We start from the raw sequence: 22363 nt of genomic DNA, 5'->3' as shown, positions 1-22363 counted from the left end.
ATTGAGTTAATAAAATTAATAGTAATGGGGGTGCATATCACTAGTGGTTTTCTTTCTTTTGAAAAAGTAAACTTTCACTCTCTCCAATGTCAATTAAGAGACTATGTCTAATGCTAGGTTATATTTGAAATCCTGGCTAGTATTCTAGTCTTCTCTACCTGTTTCCACCTGAGTGAATAGCCTCTTGACACTTTCCAGTTTTGTGTTAGAAGCCTTCACTCAAGAATGGAACACTAAATGTGAAAAAAGAAAGAAAATGGGAGAGTTGATAAGCTAATATGTCTGAAAGATTTTTAACTTTGATGGAGAGTTTGTTCAGGAATACAAATAAATAGGTTTTGACAAAAATTAATCACTCCAGTTCTCACTTATTTTTAAAACTGTGAAAATAATCTCTGAGGAATCACAACCATAATTGTGCTGGGATGAAATTTAAACTACTATCCTGCCCTAGTTCTTAACATCTTTGACCCCATGGATTCATGGTTTCCTTTCTTCTTTCCATCCTCCCATTTCCGTTCTTTCCTTTCTGCCTTCCTTTCAAGTTTACTGAGCCCAGAAATACACCAGGCAGTCTCAGGCACTGAGAATAATATGGAGAACATCATAGTAGTTCACACCCACATGCTTACAGCCCAGTGGAGGTGCAGGGTGAGGTTTCTTGAGCAGTGGTATAAGTGCTGTGATGAGGTGACTGGGGGATGCATGGGAGTACTTGATAGGGGCACCTGACACTCAGAGTGTCAGGAATGGATTCCTGGAGGAAGTAATATCTGATCTGAGACTCAAGATAAGACTTCGAGTGGGGTGAGGCTTGGAAGAAAACGGTTCACACAGAAAGAACAGTAAGAAAGATAAAGGTAGGTTCATGGAACTATAAGAAGTTTGTGTGAAGTTCTGGGGAAGAAGCAGAGCTAAGTTCCATGGGTTTTGTGTGCCATGAAATTACGACCATGCAGCACAGACCTACACTAGACTGGGAAATTAGGGAAAGTTTCTTTCTTTCTTTTTTTTTTTAAATTTTGTTTTATTGCTTAAAGTATTACAAAGAGTATTACATATGTCTCCTTTTTTTCCCCCCTTGACCTTACCCTGACCTCCCCTACCCCCCAGTGTCTTGTGTCCATTGGTTATGCTTATATGCATGCATACAAGTCCTTCGGTTGATCTCTTACCCCACCCCCCTTCTAACCCTCCCTAGCCTTCCCGCTGTAGTTTGACAGTCTGTTCGATGTTGCTCTGCCTCTGTATCTGTTTTTGTTCATCAGGGGAAAGTTTCTTAGAAGTGATGTTTAAGGTAAAAATTCAAGGTGGCGGGGAGTTTGGTAGGTTAAGAGGTTGAGTTGGGAATAGAGTGCCAGGTGAGGGAAGAACATATGTGAGTGTTGTGAGGCAAGAAGGTGCATGGTTTGTCTGAGGATGGAGAAATCGAGTGTGGCTACAGTGGGCAAGGACAGGAGATGAAGTGTTTCAGGGAGGTAGGGATGAGGTCATACAGGGCCTTTGAGGCCACCTTAGGATTGAAGCAATAAAAAGCTCTCCAGATGCTGTCCTGCTTCACTCCCAGTTCTTCTCCATCAATGTGTATGCAGCAAATTAAAGTATCAAGAAGAATCAAGAATCACTGTTCTTTCCCTCAACACTGACTCAGGCATGAACAAAGGTGTCTCTGTTAGGGACGATAAAAACTGTGCCTGGTGGTCCTCATTTATTCATTGGCCAAGACAACTGATGCCATGGTATGTGTGGGGCAAAAGGAGACCCATATGGATGATGAACCCAGAACAAGAGAAGTATCTGTCATGTTACTGAATATGGTGAGATTCCTACTGGGTGAGATGGGAAATCAGACATCACACCTTCTGCAGTGATTCCTGTTGCTCCTGAGAAACACTATGTTCTTCTTAGTGAAGCTCCTTGAGACCACTTGTTACAGGTCCTGATTGACACCTTCAGTGGCCCAGTTACACATAGTGCTATTCTGGCCGCACTGTCCCTGTGTGCCTCTGATCATGTACAGCTGGGTAAAAAGGCTTGGGTTATGGTGTCACCTACACATCTATGAGGGTTACACCTGCTGTATGTTATCTTATTTATGGAATCAACTAGCTAGGACTTGGAAAATATTGCTAAAGGTTGTGAGAAAAAAGATGTCAGAGCTTCACTATCTTAGCCGAGAAGGAAATTGTACATGATGTTAAGGAGAAATGCTGCCACCCTATCACAAATGTCAATCAGGAGCTATGCTCCCTGGAGAACTGAAGTCCTAATGTCTGGAGAGGCTCTCAAAGAGGGTCTTAGATCCAGAAGCTTTTCCTAGCCATCCTTCTTAGGCATGGAATCATGGCATTCATGAGGATGCTTCCAATTCAACATAAGATGTGATGCTTATATTGGAAAGGACCTATATGCATCATCTGGTCTCGTGGTATTATCAAGTATCCTGGTTTTACTGACTTTAGAACGAGGAGATGTCACAATCTTGGAAACAACCATGGTGAAAATTAAGATGATCACTGCTTCGAATACAAGTATGGTGTCTAGCTACTCTCTTGACAGCGAAGGTGGATTAATAAGAGGATAGTGTCTGTTGACTGCTGCCAATACTTTCAAATGGACCGCTGGCAGATACACTGCACTTTCTGTAAAAATTAGTTCACATGACAAATTTACCCTGGCAGAAGTAGACATCTTATGTCACAATCACCCACTTGGAATACACCTTTTAAAAAAGACGCCTTGTCTGATAGGCAGGCAAATAGCATTATTTCACATTGTAATCAAGTTAGCTATTTTTTATAACATTTTATAAAATTCTGTACATACTTTTGATTTAAAGTTTAATATATTTAGTTGGGCACTTTGTGTGACAAAAGGAAACTGAAGGTATTGTTCTTATGGAAGGAACTTGGTCTAATGTGTTGGCTCCTTGGTTGCATGACAGTTTCTTATGAGCTGTTCACTCCTCCATGGCCTGATCAGATCTGAATAGAGCACTAATGACAATTCCTGGATTTCTCCAGAGGCTGGCATGAATTTATGAATGAATTGTCACTCCTTTCTTGTAGTTTCTTGCAGAGCTAGAAAACAGGATTAGCCTTCAGACTCCATTGTCTTTCTTATCCAATGTTTTTCCAGCAAGATATCATGGGGCTAAATTACTCACTATAGTTACAAAATGATTTTATTTGTACCTGTAAATTTATGTGTTGTTTTAATTTATGTAAGATTTTTTAATGTAATTCTCAGCTTTTAAGGGTGACTTACACATCTTGGTTTTCTACTGTCATGTGAGAATATCGCAGTCCAAGGATACGTCATGGTATAAGGAAAAATAAAAGTCTACCAAGAAAGAAAAAACAAACCTCAAATTGGGAAAAAAAGACCCCGCAGGAAGATTGACATGACCAGATTTGCATTTTAAAACAAACTATCTGGCCAAGAAGTGGAAAGTGGGTGGGAGACAGTGTAAGATAGTTTGCTATGAAGATTTACGCATTAGGAAATCAGTAGACAAATAGCACCTGTCAAGGAGGCTGAGAAGGAGCAGCCGGAGAGAGTCAGGTATCATAGGAAGTGGGCAAATTGATCAACCAATCAACTAACCAACCAAACCAACCAACCAACCAAACAAACAAACAGAAAACTGGTTAAAAGTACGGAGTTGTGGAGAGGCAAAATACAAGTAACCATGATGGGGAGAGCAGCAGAATTAAAATTGTAGTGATTGGAGGAGAGCAAAATATCGATGGCTCCAGGTGCACTAAACTTCTTTGACTGCCTGTGATTTTCCTCTCTTGCCTGGAGGCCATCTTTTTTCTCTGCCTGCAACATTCTGATCCAGCCTCCGTAGCTAATCATATTCACCCTTCAAGGGCCAGTTTCCATGTCACTTCCTCTGGAAAGCCTTTCATGGCCCTGTAAGTCTGAATTAGGGAATGCTCATCTGGGCTCTCAGAATCCTGTTATTTCTCCTGTTATTATCAACTATGTGATTATTGCTTTTTATTTCTCTTATCCTTCAATAGACTGTTAGCTCCTTGAGAGTAGAGCTGAAGCTTTATACATCTTTTACCTCTTGCACCTAGCACAATGCCCGACACATGGTAGGGACTCAAATAACACTTTTTTGGAAGAGTTAATGAACTTTGTCCGGAGTCAATATGAACTCAGATCTTTCAGATTATGGGAGAATCAAAATGCTATTATTAATAATAACCAAGCTAGCTCCTTCTCTTACTTTGAAGATCATGAGGGAAATTGTTCTACTTAAATGTATAAAGTCAAAGTTTAACACGCATAGTATTTTTGACCACATTTCTCTTCCCATTTCCAAGTTATCTCAAACAAAAGGTCTTTTTGGCTATAAATTTCTTTTGACTCTTGGGGAATCAACTCTGGTGCAGATATTTCCACATTGAAATTGTTTACTTTCAATCAGCTTTTATTTTGTGCCTTTTAGAATCCCAGCACTGCTGGGTGCTGGGAAAGGCACTCCTTTCCTCCCAGTTAGTGTAGGCTGTGGAAATCACCTGCTGAAGGTGAGACTGGGCAGGACTCGGGTCACCTTAAAGATGTCCTCACAATCCCTCCCATGTCTACCAGAGAATATGCTCTGAGCCTTCAAATGCTTGCATATTCTCAGTGACAACTTGAAGGCTCACTCAGGAAAGCGAGGAGGCTATAATATGGCTAATAAATGGATTTTCCTCTACTTGAAATGTTTTTATTGCTTGAATTACATCATCTCCCATATAGGATGTCACTTTGGCAAGGAACAAGTCTATTGGGTTCAGTGGGCAATTTGAATGAATCAAGCAGGTGGGACAAAAGACAATAAAGTTGAAATTCAGTATTAGAGAAATTGATGCTAGAAGTATTATAAACACTTTATATGGCTAACAATTGAGCTAAATGGAGCATAGTGGTATATATATAAAATTGGAAAAATGTTCTCCCTACTTTATCTGCTTGCATTTTAAACTCACATACTGTCACAATTAAGCATTCTATCTTAAGAATATTTTCTCTGACATTTTGATTGAGGTGATGTCTAAAGAAGATGTACTTATATTAACCCTTATAAAAGTGTAGACAAGGAAGCTCTCTTTATGTTCTTTAAGATTATCTCAATTGCTTACCATTCTCTTGCTCTAGATCAGTGGTTCTCAACCTTGGCTGCACATTAGAATCGCCTGGGAATCTTTTTATTTTTATTTATTTATTTTTAAAAAATCTTTATTGTTCAGATTATTACAGTTGTTCCTCTTTTTTCCCCCTATAGTTCCCCTCCACCCGGTTCCCACCTCACCCTCTGCCCTCACCCCCCCCCCCCACTGTCCTCATCCATAGGAGTATGATTTTTGTCGAGTCTCTTCCCACACTCCCACACCCCTTTACCCCCCGAGAATTGTCAGTCCACTCCCTTTCTATGCCCCTGATTCTATTATATTCACCAGTTCATTCTGTTCATCAGATTTTTTATTCACTTGATTTTTAGATTCACTTGTTGATAGATATGTATTTGTTGTTCATAATTTTTATCTTTACCTTTTTCTTCTTCCTCTTCTTAAAGAATACCTTTCAGCATTTCATATAATAACGGTTTGGTGGTGATGAACTCCTTTAGCTTTTTCTTATCTGTGAAGCTCTTTATCTGACCTTCAATTCTGAATGATAGCTTTGCTGGGTAGACTAATATTGGTTGTAGGTTCTTGCTACTAATCACTTTGAATATATATATATTTTTAAATTTCTTTAACTTTGAATATTTCTTGCCACTCCCTTCTGGCCTGCATAGTTTCTGTTGAGAAATCAGCTGACAATTGTATGGGTACTCCCTTGTAGGTAACTAGCTGTTTTTCTCTTGCTGCTTTTAAGATTCTCTCTTTGTCTTTTGCTCTTGGCATTTTAATTACGATGTGTCTTGGTGTGGTCCTCTTTGGATTCCTTTTGTTTGGGGTTCTCTGTGCTTCCTGGACTTGTAAGTCTATTTCTTTCACCAGGTAGGGGAAGTTTTCTGTCATTATTTCTCCAAATAGGTTTTCGATATCTTGCGCTCTCTCTTCTTCTGGCACCCCCATAATTTGGATGTTGGTATGCTTGAAGTTGTCCCAGAGTCTCCTTACACTATCTTCATATTTTTGGATTGTTTTTTCTTTTCCGGTTGGATGATTTTTTCTTCTTTGTACTTCAAATCTTTGACTTGTATCTTGTGATCCTCTAGTCTGCTGTTGGAACTCTGTATAATATTCTTTATTTCAGTCACTGTATGCTTAATTTCTAGTTGGTCCTTTTCCACATCCCTGAGGGTCTCACTAGACTTATTGAGGGTCTTACTAAATTTATCGGTGGTTTCTAGAAAATTCTTGAAAAACCTTAAAACTGTGGTTTTGAACTCTATATCAAATAGGTTGCTTTCCTCCATTTCTGTCATTTGTACCTGTTACTTTGTCTCTGCATTTTGGCTGCTTTCCTGTGTTGATAGAGTGGTTTTCTGTGCAAGGTGTCCTATAGGGCCCAGTGGCTCAGCCTCCCCAATTACCTGAGGTGGACACTCTTGGTGCACCCCTTTGTGGGCTGTGTGCACAGTCTTGTTGTAGTTAAGCCTTGATTGTAGTTGGTATCACTGGGTGGAATTGACATCCAGGACAATTGGCTGTGAGATTCAGCTGTGTCTATGGTGGAAGAACTTCTGTGCTGGAGACACCCTTATGGGGCAAGTCTTGTTTCAATGGGGCTCTGATGCTCACTGAGTCTGCCCCCTGAGTGTGTCCCTTATGGATCTGAGGAGTTGTAATCTGGATGGTCCCACTTTGACCACTGGGTACACTGGCACTTGGATCTCTAAGGAGGTGCTAATTTTGCCTCTGCCTGAGGCTACCTAGCACAAGGGTGGGCAAACTTTTTGACTCGAGGGCCACAATGGGTTCTTAAACTGGACCGGAGGGCCGGAACAAAAGCATAGATGGAGTGTTTGTGTGAACTAATATAAATTCAAAGTAAACATCATTACATAAAAGGGTACGGTCTTTTTTTTTTTTTAGTTTTATTCATTTCAAACGGGCCGGATTCGGCCCGCGGGCTGTAGTTTGCCCACAGCTGACCTAGCAGGAGGTATGGAGAGATCTGCAGATTCCTCTTCTTTGTTTGGGATTTGGAGGTGCCCAGATGAGGCCCAGCTGTGAAGCAATGCAAGCTGCTGTGGGGCCTTGGGCCTTCTTTTGGATGACCTTGGTCTCCCTGACCCAGCTGCAGTTTGTTAGGTAATTTTAGATTGCAAAGGGCCAGGTCATTCATATGCAAAAGTCTCTGCGCACAGCTTGGGTGGGGCGGGGTTTCAGGGAATCAACAGGTCGGAGCAAATAGCTGTGGCTGATCCTCAGCCCTGCGCTAAGAGGTCTCAGTGTCCTGGTAATCACTGCAAGCAGCTCTGAGAGAAAGCCACTCTCGAGTTCTACCCGCTGCCAGACAGTCCAGTTTCTCCCTGTATGAGTCTAGGTCCCCAGAGACTCGCCTGGAACTGGAGTTTAGAGCAGTCGGGAGCTTGTGTCTCCCTCCCAATTGAAAAAGACAACTGCATCCTCAGTAGCCAGTCCTTTCCGTGGGCACCTTTGTACCTCTGCACTTTACTTCCGCACCTCCTCTGAGCCTCAGTGTGCTTTTCTCTTTCCTTCTAGTTGTAGAATTTCCACTCAGCCAGCCTTCCTGTGGTTGTGGATGATGTCCGTTTTGTCTTTTAGTTGTATTTTTGAAGTGGTTGTGTGAGGCAGCAATTTCGGGTGTTTACCTATGCCACCATCTTGGTTTCTCTCTGGCTTAGTGCTGGGAATATTTTTAAAATCCTGATTTCTGGGCCTATCTTCCAGAAATTCTGTTTCTTTGTTATGGGGTGGGTCCACAACATTAGTAACAAAGAAACAGAATTTCCAAAGGATGAGGCCCAGAAATCAGGATTTTAAAAAGATTCCCAGGTGATTCTAATGTGCAGCCAAGGTTGAGAACCACTGCTCTAGATAGTGAGGGGAGGGAATTTGGGTACCAGTCTTTGAAAAAAATTAACCAAATAACCACATAAAACCAACTGTCTTTATTTTTTAACTCCCTACATAGAAATGAACAGGGATTATAGTAGGGTACCACAGAGAGGCTGAGCCAAATCTCAAGAATCAGGGAAAGGAAGGTCTTGAAAAAGAGATACATAAACTGAGACCTGAAGGATGAGTAAGATTTGTATTACAAATTGTGGGAGAGATGACTGGGGGAGAGGGAGAGTTGAGCGGTGGAGAAGACAAAAGCTTTGAATTAGAAAGAATGTATTGCTCTTGACAATCAGAGAGAAGGTCACTGTGGCTGGAGCTAGAGAGGCTGGAAGGCTCAGGCAATGAAGGGTCTCATAATCCATGTAAAGGAATATTGGACTTTATCCCTAGAAGCATTGGGAAGTCATCCATACTCTCTGAGCAAGAGGATGGCATGATCACATGTGTTTTTAAAAAAGTCACTCAAGGTCCTGTGAATAGAGGTGGTTGTGGGGGAATGCCAGTTCTTTTCAGTGTTTCAGGAGAGAGATAACTGAAGCTCAAACCATGGTGTTGGCAGTAGAGAGGGAGAAAAGTATAAGAATTCTAATACTTTGAAGGTATAAAAGCCAGAAATGAGGAAAGACTGTCTGTAGGTCTAGGAGAGATGGGGAGAGGATGTCTCATAGTTTTCTGGCATGCACAGTTGGGTGGTTGGCCAAGAGATTCAATTTGAGGGTGTGATTGGGAAAGCAGGTGCTGTATGAATTTGTCTTGTAGTTGCTAAGTGTGCGAATCTTGTGAGTAGATATTGGGAGAGAGCTCTGAGCTATATAGATCTGGGATGGTGGTGGTTGCAAATACAGAGTGAATGGATTTACCTAGGAACAGTAGGTAGTAAAAGAAGAGGCCCTAGGTTAAGAGGGTGGATCTCAAGTTAAGTATTCTTACCACAATAACATTAAAAAAAAAAAAAAGGAAGATGATCTAGAGCTGAGCTCCATAAAGTTCCAACACTGAGGTTTAGGTAGAGTGGGAGGAACCCTTAAGTGATGCGAAGAGGGATCAATTTTGAAAACTGGGAGGAAAACACGAAGATTGTTATATCACCTAAGTCGGAAGAGACAGATTCAGGAAGGGGAATGTTTTCATATGGAAACTACTGAAATGTCCACTGAGAAGAGGTCTACAAAGCATTCAAGGAATTCAGCAAAACAGAAGTCACTATGGTGTCAGCAAAAGTTTTGCTAAAATAATGAAGCTTAAACCACATTGGAGTGGGTTGATGATAATATTAACATGGTACCCACTCTGTGCTAAGTACTGTTCTATGTGCTTTACATATACTAAAGATTAGTATTACTTTAGTCATTGCCACTGAGGGTGTGAGCTCCATGGGCTCCAGTGTATTAGAGAAAGTTCTGGTATCCCTCGCTTTGTCAACACTCGCTATCTAAATCTAGGAAGAGAACAGATTCAGATAAGGAGGGAGACTTGTGACATGGAGAGAAAGCTAGAACCAGAGCAAAGCAGACAGCCAGCTTGGCCAGCAGCCTGCGAGGTATAGGTTCAGCTCACACATACAGGGAGTTGGAAGGGAGACCTATTTATTTTATATCTAGCATGTGATAAGAGGAATGCTTTCTTCCATTTTGGCACAAGGTTCTGGAATGTCCAGTCACAACCCTGGTATGCTATTAAGAGATTTCATATCCTGAACCTTCTGCTGGTTCATCAGCTCTGAGATAGCCTGAAAGGGAGCAAAAACCAGCATCTTTTTTATAACAATTAAAATCTTTGGATTTATATAAAGTGACATGATGTGTGGGACATTGTTTAGGTCTTGGCATACCCGTGAATGCCTAGGGCAGAACACCAAAGTCTGTTTTGAAAGCTTTCTCAGCATATATCTGAGAGAATTCGCTAGTTAATGCAAATACATGTCCAAACAAGTACTGGTTTGCTTAGGGAGTACACGGCACTGGCAAGCCTCACTTGGCGTGAAGAGCGTGAGTAATGCTTCATTTTAATGAGGGATCTTGGGGGTCTATAATGAAGATGATGTGGTATTTCCCACGTGTCTCTTTGAAACTCGGCCTGATTTTTACCTCCAGTGGAAAGAAAACCCATCGGAAAGTATGTAGTTCCTGAAACCTCTGGGGCTTTACAAGATTCAGATAATTTAACAGAATATAAGTGAATTTGTGGAAATATATCCAGAGTTCCCAGAGTAAAAAAATTCCCTCCCCACAGGTAAGCAAATATGAGTGCAAAATAATAAGAATGTATTTTGGGGAGGGAAGAGAGAAGGGCATTTGAGGCTTAAATGCTATGGGCACTCCCAGGTATGTTGTGAACACTGCAGCACCCTTGAATAATTGTGTAGCTTCCCCACATGGCTCTTCTGAAAGATAAGTCATTTGACTATCAAGTTCATATGTATAAAGCACATACATGAATTTTTAAGATGTAATTTCACAGTCTTACTTTACCCGTGAGCCCTGATCATTTGGAGCTTTCCTGTCAGAGAAAATGAATACTTTAGGTGGGAAAAGAAGATTTAGACAGTGACTAGGAAAACCAATGCTCCCCAGTCCTCACAAATGGTCTTTGACTAGTCGATGAGGTGGCAGATGGAATGAACATTACTGCACGTTTGTTCTGAGGTCTGCAGTCTGGATGTCCCCTTAGAGCTGGTCATAGAGTGTGACTTCCTAGAAGCAAATTCCCTTTCTGTTTAGATCTGGGACATTATGTGAGCATTCATGCAAAGTATGTGAAGAACTGTGCTGACCTTCATTCTCTATTTCTGGGCTGGCTGAAGCTAAACGCTCCATGGACACTGGGCCTTCCAAAGCGCTCCAGGAGCTTGATGGGATTAAGCACAGTTGGGGAGGGGGTGTTGGAAGAATGTTCTTCAGTCCTTCAGGCTTAAAGGAGGGGACGGTGACCCAGAATTCTGGGCAAGAAGGTCCTGAGAGGTAGAAATGCTGGCAGGAGAGACTTCTGCTGTGTAAGCTAATATATCAAAGAGAACTTGGAATTATAAAGAGAAATAAGAAATTTTCTAAAGATAAACAATTTTGAAACATTAAAACATGGTAGGAACTTCAATTAATGTGTAATAAACTTATCAGGCAAAACCTCTTATCAGATAAATTTGGAATCTCCTGCATGGACTTATTCATGCCTAATAGACAAATCAGAGATTTACCCCAACTTAAAAAAACAAAACCACTAAATGCATGCTATATGTAATAACTAATCTGGAATAGGTTTTAAACTGACTCGTATATTTTCACTTGTTTCCTATGAAGTTTAAAGTCATGTCTCTAAGAGGTCATTTCTCCCATCCTTATTTGCATTCGCTGCAACTCCCCCATTCCCCAACAAAAGCAACAACAAAAAATCCCAAGCAAAAAAAGCCCTTAAGCAATAAAATCGGTGTCCAAGAACAACATTTAGTTTGAAAAAGAGTTGAAAAATGTAGCCTTGGAAGAACCACTGCTTACATGGGATTGTTCAACAAATTCCTGTTGTGTGAGGTTTGGCATATACTTTCTAAAAATATAAGCATCTGGGGAAATGAGACAAAGCCCAGGTCTTGGACCAAATGAGGCACGCAGTATGAATCTGTTAGTGATTATATCCATAATGAAATATGTGCCCAAATTTAGCAGTGCAAAATCTAATACAATACAAAAGCGCAGCAGGCACTTTACCTTACCATAATATATAGCCAAGAGAGAAGGTACATATGGTAGTGAGTCCGCTGCTCCTACTGGGATACCCATGGTGTGATGTCCTCATCTCGATCAATATAAAGGGCAAAACTGTCGTGTGCTGAAACAGAACAGAGACCAGGTGACACAGGTTCTCATCATCGCCCATCCATAGTGGTTTTGCCTTGTCTCCAGTCGGAGAATGGGTAGTGTAAATCCCTAGCGAAAGCAACACATCAGAGAATAGCATATGGACACAAAAACACAGAAAGCATCAATTGCTCCATTGGTATTTTGCTTTTGTATCTTAATTTTTGAAATTTTATTTATGCATTTTACAAGAAATTTCTATAACACAGAAAGGCATATAGGAAGAAAATTGGAACAAAAATTGGAACAAGAAAGGAATAAAAATAACCAGTGTTAATATTTGGGTATATGTCTCTCCCCTCCTTCTTATACATAGTTAAGATCATACTGTGCATTCATTTTATTTTAAATTGTAGCATGAGAATTCCTGATATGCTATTCTAAAAATCCTTCTAAGAATATCTACCATGACCATAGCTGCTTAAAATTTCACCTTATAGATGTACCAAAATTTATTTAACCAATTCCTATTTTTGGACAGTAAGTAGTAAAAGATTTTCAATTGTAAAAATGTAGTAAATATCTTTTGTAGAAGTCTTTGTATGGATATCTGAATGTTAAATTATTTTCTTGTAGTCAAAAGCTATAAAGATTTTGACTTATGTTGATACATAATGCCAAATTCTGTGTGTACTAGCAATAAGTTATGGATATTGCCAAATTAGCTTCAGTTTAGTACCAGTTTGCACCAGCAGTTCATGGATTTAGATATGATGTTTGAAGGCAGACACTAACGAAGCTGGGTGGAACATTACCACTTGTTTTTTGGACCCAGTGGCTACTCTATATGCCCAGTTCAGGGAGCCAGGTTGAGGATGAAATTTATCTCCTCCACATGGTAGGAAGGAAGGAAAGTCAAGTGTTGTTGGTATTGAAATTTGGTGGACAGATATAAGGGACAAAGAACTTCTTCGGTACAACCAGGCTCAGGATATAGATTTACCTTCTAACATTGTAGAGCTTCCCAGGAGTAAGAAGATGACAGAACTAAGAACTGAACTATCAGTAAGTCTGAATTCTATTTAGACCCCCTTAACAGCTATGAAAGAATCTTTGTTCTAGAAGCTCTTGCTGTATTGTTTGCATATTCAAGGAAAAGCCAGGAAATTGAAACCCTAAGTATTATAGCAAAATGGAACCAGGTTGTAGGTAGGCCTTGTCAGGAAAAGAGATAGCGGGGATATCAAGGTGAACGTTTTTGGAGCTACTTTTTATATTCATAGAAAAAAATAGAACAAGATTTTGTAAGAAATATTAAGACTGGTGCTTGGCCGGCGTGGCTCAGTGGTTGAGTGTTGACCTATGAATCAGGAGGCCAAGGTTCTATTTCCAGTCAGGTCAGGGCACATGGCCAGGTTTCAGGTTCAATACCCAATAGGGGCATGCAGGAGGCAGCCGATCAATGATTCTCATCACTGATGTTTCTACTAGTATCTCTATCTTCCTCTCCCAAGTCAATAAAAAAAAAAAGAAATATAAAGACTGGAAATTCTTTGTCTTAAGCATTCTTCTCTAGATAACTGTTCTGACTGCCAATATATTAGTAATTAGAGTATGGCATTCCCAGGATGTCAGGTGGGTGATTCCACAGTTGGGTAAATTTACCTTTCTTTATCCTTTGTTTCTTTATTATTGTCTTAAAACAGTATAATTAGCTCTAAAAGGAACCATGTAGAATGTACATGTGTGGTAATTTAGAGATAGTATGCATTTTAAAGATCTATTTTATTTTTGTTGTTTTTTCCCCCACCTATTCACCTCAGATGACACTGGCCTGGAATTTCAACTTTCAACTGCTAACAATCTATAATAATAAAAGGGTAATATGCTAATTAGACTAAATGTCCTTCCAGATGAAGCCAGGGCAGAGCAAAGCCCAGGTCCCGGGTGCCAGAGGGAAGCCGGTGCCGGCAGCCGGAGGAAGGAAGGCCAACTCTTGCTCAAATTTTCGTGCATCAGGCCTCTAGTAGTTTTATAATGGTTCATTCATGTAAAATTAAAATGTACGGCTAGCAATAAGGCCAAGTGTTATCAAATTTTACCTAAAAGAAAAATCCATGCAAATAAAATGAAGATAATGCTGACTCTGATGGCCTGTGTGGGTTATAGGATGGCAATATTATTTTTGACTCATTATTAAACAATGTCTAAACTCTACCTCTTCATCCATTGTTCTAAGCTGAGGAGAAAGTCTTTCATTTTTCTATAAAGTTATATAAGTTCAAAGAACAAATCTGAATATTTTTAGTTATCCAGTTATCATTACGTTATCTGGCTTAGTTGCTGATTATCAGACGCCATACCTGAAAGTGTTAGAATGTACTTTGATGGTGCTAGGTAGAAAAGCCCTTTGAAAAATTAAGATCTTTCTGGGTTACTTCATCATTGGCATCATTACTGTTTAAAAGGAACTACTTGTTCCATCAGTGACTTAACCAATGACAAAATATCTTTTTATGGCTGGCTGTGCCTGGGACAGCTTGGCTAGTGGCAAATCTCAGGAGAAGGTTTTTCTATATCAGGGTAACTTAGCAGCTTATCATGCAGAATTTCCAGGCATTAGAAGATGTATATCTACCTCTCCAAAAATTTATCATGCACATTATGTTTACCAATAAACCACATATATTAACAAGAGCAAAAATAGTGCAAAATATTTATAGCAAATATAAATGTTGCCCTGCAGGTAAAATTTTATGAATTAGAACAATTGTAAAACTCTATAAATGGTCCTGCTGAATCTCTGAGTAACCCTTAGCAGCTCAGTTATAATTCAAAATCCGAAGCAGCAAGAGGAATACTTGCTTGAGAAGTATAGGTACAAGAAATCCACTTCTTATCTACTGTGCTTCAATGACACAAGAACCAAGAAGGAAATATTCAATTCAAGACCATCAGCTGTTCAAGAATGGCAATCTTATGCTTTGTTCACTGTGCTATTTGTAACACTTAGACAAGAACCTGGTACATAGGAGGTGATCAATAAATATTTGTGGAGATAATGTATTTAATCTTCAAAACAACATCTTAAGTGGGAATTATAAACTGCATTCTGCAGATAAGGTAATAAAGACTTGGAAAAGGGAATTATCTTGCCCAAAATCATAGAGCTAGTAAGTCTGAAGGTAAGGTTCAAGACCAGTTCTATCTGTCTTCAAATCCCATACTCTGTTTTCTACATTAAATTATATCTTTAAAAGATGTAAGTTAAATAACCTTTGATTCAATAAACCTGTGGGAGTACATGATTATAGATCACTTATGTTGCCTCTCAACAGACCAAAACTATTTTTTGGTTGAGCCTCAACATAAACAAAAAGGTCTTCAGTGTAAAAAACATATTTTGCTAAATGTGCTTTTTCCTGTGGTATATAAGCATTCTGAGGGAGCTCTTAAAAATTGCTGTTAAAGGCTTTGACCCTGAGGCCTGCTCTGTAGATGTTAGGTAGGGATGTTAGTAAGTATTAGAGGGGCATCAAAGACACACTAGCATGCAACAGAGACTCCTAAATGGAATCAGGATTGAAAGATGACTGAGAGGGAATTACCTTTTTACTCTGTGACTCAATATTATTTAAGGCCAGGTCTCTGTGCCACATACATTATCTTGTGTGCCACCAGAGGCACACAGCACTAGAACAGATTATCATAAATTTTAGCTATATTTTCTAACTGCTAAATTATTTGATTTATGACCAGATGTTATTTTACTAGAAAAATGGAGAGATGGATGAGTAGAACATTTAGGTATTGATGGAGGATTTAATGGGATGTAACAGGATTAAAGAAATGCATTTACACTACACAAGAAGGATCTGGACTTGCTACTGGGAAAAACATTTTGATTATCTGTGATGGCTCTACGTAGCCTATAAACTAAAGGAACGTTTGAGAATAAATTATGCTGTGGAAAAAACAGAGGAATAAAAACTACGCTGTGTGATGATAAGAATTCAGGGAAGTAGAGTGGATGGATGAATCACAGGGCCAGTCAAGATTATTTTAGAGCTCTAGACTCTAGAGCTGTAGTCACAGTATATATTATAAATATAATAAGATATGAAGACTATATCTAATGGCTATTTCTCTGGTCTTTCTCCTCTCTCCAAAATATTTTTAAATAGGAGAGTACCGCTCCCATACCATATGAACACCAGATACAAATCATTTTCTTCCTTGGAAGCAAAACCAGCTTTTGACTGTGAGGTACGCCAGCCCAGCCCCCGCCTAGCTGAATAGTAAGAGAGCTGGCAACCCCATGTCTGCTTACTTGCATCTGTAGCACACAGGGGGAGCTCTGGGAGTGCTCTCAAAGTAATATTTGCATCAAATCACCAGGTGAGCTTGTTAAAAGTGAGATTGCTGAGTCTGGCTCCCAGGGTGCCTGGTTTACTCGCTGTGGAGTATTGCTCCTGGTAGTCACCACGTAGGTAGACCACAATCCGTGCCTTCATGTTTGTGAGGATATCTGGGTTTTCCTCTATCCCTATGATGACTTTTGATCATAAATGAAGAGTTGAAGGATAGCCGTGTGCACGTGCATATGTGTGCACAGGTGGCACTGAACACCTGCATTTTTGTGGGCACGCAAGATGCGGGCAAGGCTAGAGATGCGACTAGACTTGCCTGGGAGGATGGGGTGAGGGAGAGTCCCTATGATGTTCTGACAAGTTTACAGGAATATCACAAATAAAAATAAACTGAAAAACTGCTCCAGGATACAGAAAGTTATACACTCCCAATTGTAACTTGAATATTTTGTTTACTTTTTTACCTCTCAATCTGCTGCAGAATAAAAGGGGATTAAAAAAGAGAAACTTTTCATCCTGTAATAAAGCAAGAAGAAATTTCCAAGTGTGAAGATAATGCCCCTTGTATTAGCAAAACATGATCTAAAATGACAGAAAGGATGATGTCAGAGAAACTGGCAAAGATTATGAAATGCTCACTGCTCTAACTTTTGCAAAGCTTCTGGGCTATCCACATAAGGCAACTGTTTGATGAAAACGGAAAACAGTGTTGGAGGGAGCATGAGCAGAACTGGGCTGGGTCTTCCCCTGGGCCAATTGTAAATTCAGTCAATAGATGCGGGAGGTGTCAACGATGTCCCTGGCAGGCGATGCAGGTTCTAAAAAACCTATTTCTTAACTCTGAAAACCTGACCAAATGTTTTATCGTGCCACCAGAAACTGTCATTATTAATCTTACTAACTGGTCAGCCAGCTCAAAATTTGTAATCCTTCCTCATTTTCTTCATGGTAGAGAGATTTTAGTGCTTTGAATGATAAGGACTTGCATGTCTTAACCACTGTAGTTTCAAGGAACTTTCTCTCCTAAGGGTTGAGGTGCTGGTTTTAGTGGGACAATCAATGCCTGTGCAATATGACAGGTTCTCCCCAGAAACTGCCAGAGCCTTTCTGGCTGGGCCTTTTTGGTGTGGTGTTGGATGCCTGCTCCTGCTGGCTCTCACGTCAGCCGGAGACACTCTGACACAGGCATCTCAGAACCGTGTTAGAAACATGACTCAGCATCAGAAACTTAGATTCAGATGGAACCAATATTTACCCAGTTCCAGTATGTTCCAAAACTCTGTACGGGCATAATACTAAATCTGGGACCCATCCAGTTCTAACATTAGTCCCAACAAGTCTTGGGATATGGTTTTAATAATTAGGCCCAATAAACAAAATAATGACGTGCATTAAACCAAGACATGCATATCTTTGCAATTAAGAGCAAAGGAGGCATCAATTACACTAGGTGAGTGACACCATGTTACTGGGCTCTTATTTTTCATTTAAAAGGCATTTTGAGGGCAGTTCATATCTCTTGTTGAATCTTCCTAATGAAGATGCCCACAAGGTGCGAAGAGTCTCTGGCATCATGAGCGGTTCCAGTGTGGTGCCTCTTCTCAGTCCAGCAGCTGTAGGCCGCCAAAGGGAATGCTTATGCATGTGCTGCCAGAGATAGCTCACACTGGACCTTACAATGTGACAGCAAATTTAAAGTGATTTAAAGGTATCCTCATCTTACATGAGAATTTTATAATTCATATTTGTAGTTCTCACAGAATAGCGACTCTAATGACTGCCCTCAGACAATCAAAGGATTACAAGATGATGAGATAGATGCAGATGTGGTGATTTATGATGGTGCAGTGGCCGGAGTGATCTGGTCTGTTTGGGTGAGTCCAGGAAAACTGTGTGCAGCAGGAAACATTGGATCTGGGTTTATCAATGTGACCAGGGCATCTCCAGCAGAAGGAAGGGTAAAGGAAGAGTTTCATTCACAAGGCTTTCCTAAAAGCATGTAAAGGCACAGCATGGACCCCTGAGGGGACTGTCACTATTGTAGGACATGAAAGAGCATGAAGAATTGAGTTTTCCCATGTGAGGCTGGCATAAGCCAAATCATGGAGAGTTTTCATATGGACTTTGTCCTGTACGAAGCAGAGAAACTTGAATAAGCTAAAACCCCTTCCATGGAGTGTAAGGTATACTGGGGTAATATTTGGATATTAATAGAAAGAGCAAGTCTCAATAAACCTTTGTTCAAGGACCATGACAGTATGACTTTCCCTTACATAAACTCGATTTAATGGGCAATTTATTTAAAGAAATAGTTCCTGGCTGAAAAATATAAGTAAATAAAAATACATTTATCTTGAAAGCACAAAAATTATGATTTATTACAGAAAAGGGGGATCCTTTGTCCCTAACCATATTTATATGGAACCAAGTCATCAAACTAAAGCTGTTCACAAAAATATATAGAGGCATTAATTTTTTGAAGTGAGAAAATAGTAACACATTTCCATTGACTTGTAGAATTTTATCACACTCCTCTGTCATGTGTACCAGCTGAATCTTCAAACACAATGACTTCAAATGGTTTTAATTTACTCTTGTTTATGATAAAATAAATGTTATTCTGATTGATTGGCAAACGTCTACTAGCAGCAATAAGGGCAATTATGTTTGACATGAAGACATTATAAAATCTATAACCAAAACCTTTAAAGCCTGATTTGAAATGTCAAATTTGACTTATGAGAACCAGTTATAATCCTGCTTCATGCAAAAAGCATTAGGTTAATGCTGGAGCAAAGTACTGTTGCCAAGCGTGCACTGGCATAATTAATCAGGGATATTTCAGAAACGAATCGTCTCCAAGAGGTTATTGATTTACTGTCACGACACGTTTTTTTATGGCTGCGCTAGTGCTCTTGCGCTGGGATGCACTGGCATGCATTTTTCAGTGACTAAGCCTTGATCTGTCCTCCTGGATCCCTGCACTGACATCTGCAAGCACTCACATTTGACAGCCTCATGCCTGAGTGTGGTGGCTTCCAAGGTGATTAGGATTATTTCAGAGGGGTTTTGGACTAGTCTGAGTATAATCGAAAGCAGAGAGCCTTGAGTCTCCAGAGAGTGACATGCGCCCTGCAAATGGCATAATATTAACAGAAAATATACATAGGTATACACACATACATGCAGACACAGATATGTATACATCCATGCATACACCCATACAACACATACTTGCAAACACACACCCATGCAAACACATGAAGGATATACTCTTGCAAACATACATGTGGACACATCCATGCATACATCTATGCACACACATCAATGCATAGACATCCATTCAAATACATATATGCATATACACACATCCCAACATATTTAAGGAACAGGGAACATTTTAGTTTTAATCTTGAAGGTCATTCCTATTATCTATTAAACTAAATCCAAGCCCTTACAGAAACACTATCTTATTTTATTTTTTTCATATTTTTAAAAATATATTTTATTGATTTTTTACAGAGAGGAAGGGAGAGGGATAGAGAGTTAGAAACATCAATGAGAGAGAAGTATTGATCAGCTGCCTCCTGCACACCTCCTACTGGGGATGTGCCCGCAACCAAGGTACATGCCCTTGACCAGAATTGAACCTGGGACCCTTCAGTCCGCAGGCCGAGGCTCCAGAGAGCCAAACCGGTTAGGGCTCTCTGAAGTCTCTTAAACAGAAAAGGACACCCTTTCGACACAAGGCAATATTGATAGTTAGAAAAGTGTGGATGGGAAGATAGGTGAGGAGAGAGGCCTCTAAGAAACGAATGACATCTCTGTTACCTTGGACACAGTGTATCAAGTTCAATGTCCCTTCTGGATCCTTGTTCAAGCCGTATTTCCCTACACATCCTGCGTGGGCTGCACTAGTGATTATGTGGCCACCACTGAGTCCAGCTAAATCGGGACTCTAGTGATTGCATAGGCTCTTTGTGCTGTGGGGAAGTGGAGAGAAGACTGGGCTAGGGAGCTGTTCGCCATTAGCTGGCTACATAACTTTGAGCCAACTGGAGCCCTTCTGGACCCAAGAATCTGTAAGAGTCTGCAGCAGTGGACAGCAGAAATCCTGCTCAAATCTTGGGAATTTGTGTTCGTATACTAGAAGACACATTTCTGAATCAAGCCCTTCCTTCCTCCCTCCGTCGCTGTGTAAACTTTCAGTTTAAGTATAACATATGTACAGAAAGTGCACAAATAATAAGAGTCCAGGAGATGAATATTCAAAGTGAACTCACTCCTGTAGCCACACCAAACTAAGTGACACAAGTCCCCTACAAGATCCCTTATACTTCTTGTTACAGCTAATCTCCTTAGAGGTGACTATTGCTCTGATTTCGAACACTAGAGAATAGTTTTGTCTGATTTTGAAATGTACGGAAATGAAATTATGCCCTATGTATTTTTTTGTTGCTATTCCTGGCTGTGCTTGCTCAATACCACATTTGTGAGATTCATTCACGTTGAGCGGTGGAGCTGCAGGCTTCCATTCCCATTGCTGCATAGCACTCCATGTGTGAATACAACAGTGACTCCTCCACCTCACTGTGAGGACACTGCGCTTCCCTCCAGTGTGGTCCTTTAGGAAGTGTGCTGCGATGAACATTCCTGTGCATTTTTCTTTTGGTGAAGACATTTGCATTTTTCTAGGGTACTTAACCAAGGACAGGAATTGCAGATATGACTCTAGCTATTTAGCTTTAGTAGATAATGTCCAAAAGTTTTCCAAAGTGATGGTACCAATTTTTACACTCCCTTCAGCAGTGTATGAGAGTTTCACTTGCTCCACATGCTTATCCACCCTTGAGACTGTCTGTCGTTTTCATTTGTTACTCTCATACTTTTGCATTTCAGTCACTTGCATCCATTAACTTATAATGTAATATTCCTAACATATCATCTTTGGATGCAAGCTAACCCAGATCGGTTTAGTGTTGCAGGTCAGGTTCCCCATGAAGCAGACTTTGAGATGGGAATCAGCATGCAGAAAACTAGTTAGGGAGCTTCTGCGGATCAGCATCTGTCAGGGGAAAAGAAGGAAGTGTGAGGCCGCAGAGGGAGAAGGGTGCCTGTGATGCAGTCGCAATGAGGGCCTTGGCCGACCCCCAAGAGCTCTGAGGAGTTGCTAAATTGAGGTAAGAAGGCCGGGTCTTTCCACTCTTGTGTGGACCAGTTATGGGATGTGGGCCACCCCAGGGAAAGGGGCCTGAATTGTGGGAAAACAGCTCCCTTCAGAAGAGATGGTTCCTGGAGATGACGTACAGTGCAGAGCTGCAGAGGACAACACTCCCAGCCACTGGGAAGCGAGTCCTTCAGTTCCGAGGGGGACTTGTATCGCATACTACAGCATTCACCGACCACGGATGGTCTTTGTTCAAGTCGATTTTTTCCCACACAATCATCAGTGCAGCAGGATTGAACCTCTGTGTGTGCAATTCGAGGGAACACCTACAGCAACAGAGCCTGACAATTCATAATTGCATTGCAGGGTTATGGACACACTGACATGGGCATTTATAGGGCCTGGTCAGCATATGGTACTGCCTAATTTGGGGCTATGAAGTCAGCTACTTTAATTTGATATATGGTCATGCATGACTAATAAGTCTCTTTGACATCACTTTTAAAAATTCATTATCAGTTTGTTGCTATTCAACACCTTCTTCAGCTGAATAAGGCGCATAGTAGGCCATCTAGGCTTGGTCACTATGGATCTGAGGCTCTAGGAACAATGCCAGTCCTATGGACAACAGAAAGCTTACACCCCCGTGAGACAGTGCACTTGGGAGGGGTGTCTGGAGGGAAAAAAAGCTCCAGCTCTAGATCACACAAATGACCTTCGGTTTTACTTTTCCTTAAGGCCTTATGCTTTGTTATGTTCAATGGACAATATCTTAAATGGCTTTATTTCTCAAATCATATATCAAGTCATAACCTTCCCCAATTGAACATAATCAAAGGCATATATAGGGGGGGCAAACGAAGGTTTATCATTGTGAGTACATGAAACACAGAGTTTATTCTTGTATTGTTATTTATTAATGATTGTATTGTTTTCCATACAAACAACCCACTTTGGCCCCACCCTGTATTTTGGCCCATTTTGTGTCGGCAT

General features: G+C 40.4%; 1 protein-coding gene across 6 annotated transcripts in view; it reads right to left on the bottom strand.

Moving 5' to 3' along the window:
* Positions 1 to 22363, bottom strand: part of AIG1 (androgen induced 1) — a 192719-nt gene that overhangs the window by 21089 nt on the left and 149267 nt on the right. For 4 of the 6 annotated variants that reach the window (XM_059700538.1, XM_059700540.1, XM_059700536.1 and 1 more), the window contains one exon: positions 11749 to 11864. The exons of the other annotated variants lie outside the window; for them this stretch is intronic. In XM_059700538.1, coding sequence (XP_059556521.1) covers positions 11749 to 11864 — 116 coding nt within the window. The remainder of the gene's footprint in view (positions 1 to 11748; positions 11865 to 22363) is intronic. 6 annotated transcript variants of the gene reach the window in all.

This window comes from Myotis daubentonii, chromosome 6, assembly GCF_963259705.1.
Source record: "Myotis daubentonii chromosome 6, mMyoDau2.1, whole genome shotgun sequence".
Taxonomy (NCBI): domain Eukaryota; kingdom Metazoa; phylum Chordata; class Mammalia; order Chiroptera; family Vespertilionidae; genus Myotis; species Myotis daubentonii.
The sequence above is the reverse complement of the archived record's forward strand: the minus strand, read 5'-3'. Positions and strand labels throughout refer to the sequence as shown.